General features: G+C 39.0%; 1 protein-coding gene across 1 annotated transcript; it reads left to right on the forward strand.

Annotated features, from left to right (window-relative positions):
- Positions 1-8: 8 nt before the first annotated feature.
- Positions 9-3,658, forward strand: LOC111377036. The gene is made up of 5 exons (XM_023000070.1): positions 9-872; positions 1,321-1,848; positions 1,998-2,057; positions 2,257-2,673; positions 2,762-3,658. The coding sequence occupies exons 1-5, from the start codon at positions 255-257 to the stop codon at positions 3,335-3,337; spliced, it is 2,199 nt and encodes a 732-aa protein (XP_022855838.1). The 5' UTR covers positions 9-254; the 3' UTR covers positions 3,338-3,658.
- Positions 3,659-4,478: the final 820 nt, after the last annotated feature.

Below are 4,478 nucleotides of genomic sequence, written 5' to 3' on the forward strand. Positions count from 1 at the left end.
GTCCCCCTTTTTTTTTTTTTTTTTTTTTTTTTTTCAGTTCAAAACGTAGAAGATACAATTTGTCTCTCTTAACTTCCATATATATTCAGCAAAGAAGCCGACTCAAAATTCAAAGATTGTGTTGAGCGTTAACATCCTACCTGTATTGTATAGCTATATACTGATACATATAGATGCAAAAAGTTGTATGAAATATACTATTTGATCGAGAACGAAGAAATCTCACAAAGAAGAAATACTTTTCTTTTCCAAGAATGGATGCTTTGGGTTTGAAGGCAGGTATTCGTGGAATTGTGCCGCCACTCGCCGTCCTGGGAAATGGGATGCTGGATGTACCTGTGGGCCAACCTTCCAAAATAAATGCATTGGGACCGGCGGCACCACCAAGGAATTCGCCGTCGGGGTTCGCTTTAAGGTACCCATTCAGATCTCTATGGCCTGGAGGCAAGAATCGGTGCGAGCCGGCAATTGCTGTGGACGACGGCGTTTTGGTGGAGGAAAAAGAAGAGAACAGAAGTGAAGAAGGAGACTCGGAAGGGGAAAATGGGAATTGGGTATTAAAGATTTTGCGTGTGAGGTCCCTCCGGAAAGAAGGGGAAAGAGATCGTAAATTGGTTGAAGAAATGGGGATGAAATTAGAAGATGACAATAAAAATGGGGGAATGAATGCAAATGATGAAAGGAAAGGGGATTGTTGTAACGAAAATGAAGATTGTGATGTGTGTACAATTGATGGAGAAGATGATGAAAAGATAGAATTCAATAGAGAATCATTTTCAAAGCTGCTTAAGAAAGTTCCCTTAGCAGAAGCTAGATTATATGCTCAAATGTCTTATTTGGGAGCTTTAGCTTATTCCATACCCCAGATCAAGGTATTTTTTTCATTCATGATTTATTGATTACTTAGTTCTAATGGGATGAAGATTATCTGCTTGATGTGTGATTGTTTTTGGATCACTGTTGATTCTTTATTTTGAATTGGCTATTTTTGTTTGCTAATTAGTATAATTTGTTGGACTTTTATGTGAATCTTGATACACCTTTGCCATCGATTCTGGTGTGATCCGTTGCTAGATACATTGTTATTATGAAGAACACAACTTGATCTGCTTGCAATTTTGGTCTCCCAGCCTCTTAATTTGCTTTGTTCTTCTGATATTTTGTGAAAGTTTTTTGCTTTGTTCAACATTTTTTGGTCCTGATTAAGGGGAATTATAGTAGTAAATTGTCTGATTGAGTAGCTATGCACAAAAAGTTGGTTGATGCATTATATTTGCTAGAACATATCTTATCAATTTTTTTTTTAATTTCATGGTACAGCCTAAGAACCTTCTGAGATTTCTTGGACTACGGTTTGTAACTTCGTCGTTAGAAAAGAAAGAACAAGAATTGAAAGCTGAGAAAGAGAAGGCATCGGTTGAAGACCAACAAAAAGAAGAGAAGACACCTGATGAAGCTCGGGTTGCTGAAGGAAATGTAATGGCAGAAAGTGGCATGGAGAATCCTAATAGGAAGCAGATAAATGCATCTGCTGCTTATGAGATTGCTGCTTCTGCTGCTTCATATTTGCATGCTCATACGGAGAGCATTCTTCGCTTTAGACAATCCAAATCCATGCCGAGTAATAATTTTCTTGAAGAAACAAAATGTCGAATGGACAACGTCAACGTGATGAACGGGGATGTAGCTTCATTAATGGCTACCACTGACTCGGTGACGGCAGTGGTTGCTGCGAAGGAGGAAGTAAAGCAGGCTGTTGCGGATGATTTAAACTCTACAAAGTCATCACCTTGTGAATGGTTTGTGTGCGATGACGATCAGAGTGCGACAAGATTCTTTGTCATTCAGGTAATATGACTAGGCTCTTTTTCTATAAGAGGTTATAGCTGCTTGTGGTTTTTGGTAAAGTTCGTTTATCAAAAATGGACAGCTGATTCGGATTAATGGACATGAAGCTATTCCATTACTAAATGTTTATACTGTTTTATTGCTTATAGGGATCTGAGTCACTGGCATCATGGCAGGCCAATCTACTCTTTGAGCCTGTTAAGTTTGAGGTAATTCTATGAATAATTCTTCAATCTTGTGTACCATTTCTGCGATGAACTTCATTGAGTTGTTTTTGAGTTGGGTTCTTGGATGTTATATAGCGATGAGATCTGTGCGTGCATTCATGAAGTCTTTCTTCCAAAGTTTTATACAAGACTCGTTTGGAGAATGTCATAACAGAGGGACTGATGTGTTTTCTTCCTTTAGGGACTAGATGTGCTCGTGCACAGAGGTATATATGAGGCTGCAAAGGGGACCTACGAGCAGATGTTGCCTGAAATTCATGCACACCTAAAATCTCATGGAGAACATGCCAAATTTCGATTCACTGGACACTCTCTTGGTGGTAGTTTATCAGTACTCATAAATCTCATGTTGCTAATAAGGGCTGGAGTACCTGTTTCTTCATTACTTCCTGCTATAACTTTCGGTGCACCATCGATTATGTGTGGAGGAGATCGTCTCCTACGAGACCTCAGATTGCCTCGAAATCATGTCCGAGCAATCACAATGCACAGAGACATTGTTCCCCGAGCTTTCTCTTGCAATTATCCGGATCATGTAGCAGAGTTTCTTAAGGCTGTAAATGAAAACTTCCGCAATCTTCCATGTCTTAATAACCAGGTAATGTTTGAATTCCGTTCTCAGATTGTCATACATTTTGTCACAAATCTATGAATTTAAATATTAATTCATGCTATCCCGTCAACAGAAGCTGTTATATGCTCCAATGGGGGAGTTTTTAATTCTTCAACCGGATGAGAAATTTTCTCCCAGCCATGATCTTCTTCCTTCAGGGAGTGGTTTGTATCTATTAAGCTGCTCAGTATCAGACGTTGAGCCAGAAAGGCTAATCCGGTCTGCACAGGCTGTGTTTTTGAGCTCACCACATCCACTTGAGATACTGAGTGATCGAGCTGCATATGGTTCTGAAGGAACCATTCAAAGAGATCATGACATGAACTCATACTTGAAATCTGTACGTAATGTTATTCGCCAAGAGCTCAACCGGATAAGAAAAGCCAGAAGAGAACACCGTAGGAAACTCTGGAGGCAGCCCATTGCACCGCATGGAGTCAATGCTGGTATTATCGTGAGTCGTCCTGTTGCATCCGATAACATGGGTCGAGGTCAGTTCAACTTCTCTAGCGTAGTACAAACTGGTCGAGAGACTTGGAAACGCTTTAGTAGGTTAGTTGCATCACAACACATGCATTTGCTTGTCGTGCTTTTGTTTTCTACGAGGCTGCTAATGTTGGGAACGGATAGTTTGATCAGCTTTCATTGATGAAGCAAGTTGGTCAGTTGGTGTTTCGCATTGAAACTGAACGTCGTACAATGATGGGACGACTGGCTGGTAGTAGTAAACGATTATTTATTTGTTACGATTAAATCAACTCATGTTCCCTGGACAGGGAAATTGCAAAATTGCATGTATAAGAAAGAAGTAATTTACATCAATGTTTGTTTCGATCTATGGATATTTATATTTTGTAAAGGTAGAAGTGAGCCATTGCGTAGTACTAAACATTATATTATGTTTACCTGTAACCTTTATTTCTCAATCAATGGAGCAATTGATATGAAAACAGCCAAAGTTCATGCCTAACTTCGATCGGTATCAAACATTTATTTTTCTACGACACGAAAATATCGTTGGGAATTTCATTAGTAGATTATTCCACAGGAATCCAAAAAGTTCAAGTCTCTTTTGGTGCATTGTGATTTTTGAAGTTGGGACCATGCAATGTCCCACGATAAAGCGTGTTCATTCATACTTGAACTATGTGACTATACAAGGCTTGCATTTTATAGCTCAATTGGTGACAAAATAGGGGTCCCAATTTCAAAATAATCTACTTGTATAATTGCTGTTGACAATAATGAATGACAACATTGATGTTGTCAAAATTTGGTGCACTAATTTTAAAAACAATTTTTGAAATGGATGAATGTGATGATGACAAGTATAATTGTCAACCAATATTGTAAAAAATATTTGTACATATAACATGACTCTTTGACAATCGATTAAAGTTCCTTAACGTTCTAGGTGATTCCGAACATGACACGAAGCAACTAGAAACAACTGCCACGTGCATTCCTTCCACACGTGTCCTTCCTTCCGCTATGAATGATTGCCATCCCAGAACTGAACAACTCCTGCATATATATGCGGCGCTTGCTTCTTATGCAATTGTGCGAAAATAATTTGAAATATGCAGTCGACGCTAGCATCTACCGCTGCAAAATTAAACCGAGTCCTTTCGGCTCGTAACCATTTTCTGCCACAGAGACTTGCCTCTGCCACATTAACCGGTCGAACCGCCGATCCCGCCGTTCATACAGTTGAGCCTGAGGTAAGTAGGAAAATACTTGTGTAAAATGATTTTAACCTAACTATTTTATGTTCTGAATTAATTTAGTGT

This window comes from Olea europaea, unplaced genomic scaffold (assembly GCF_002742605.1).
Source record: "Olea europaea var. sylvestris unplaced genomic scaffold, O_europaea_v1 scaffold1597, whole genome shotgun sequence".
NCBI lineage: Eukaryota > Viridiplantae > Streptophyta > Magnoliopsida > Lamiales > Oleaceae > Olea > Olea europaea.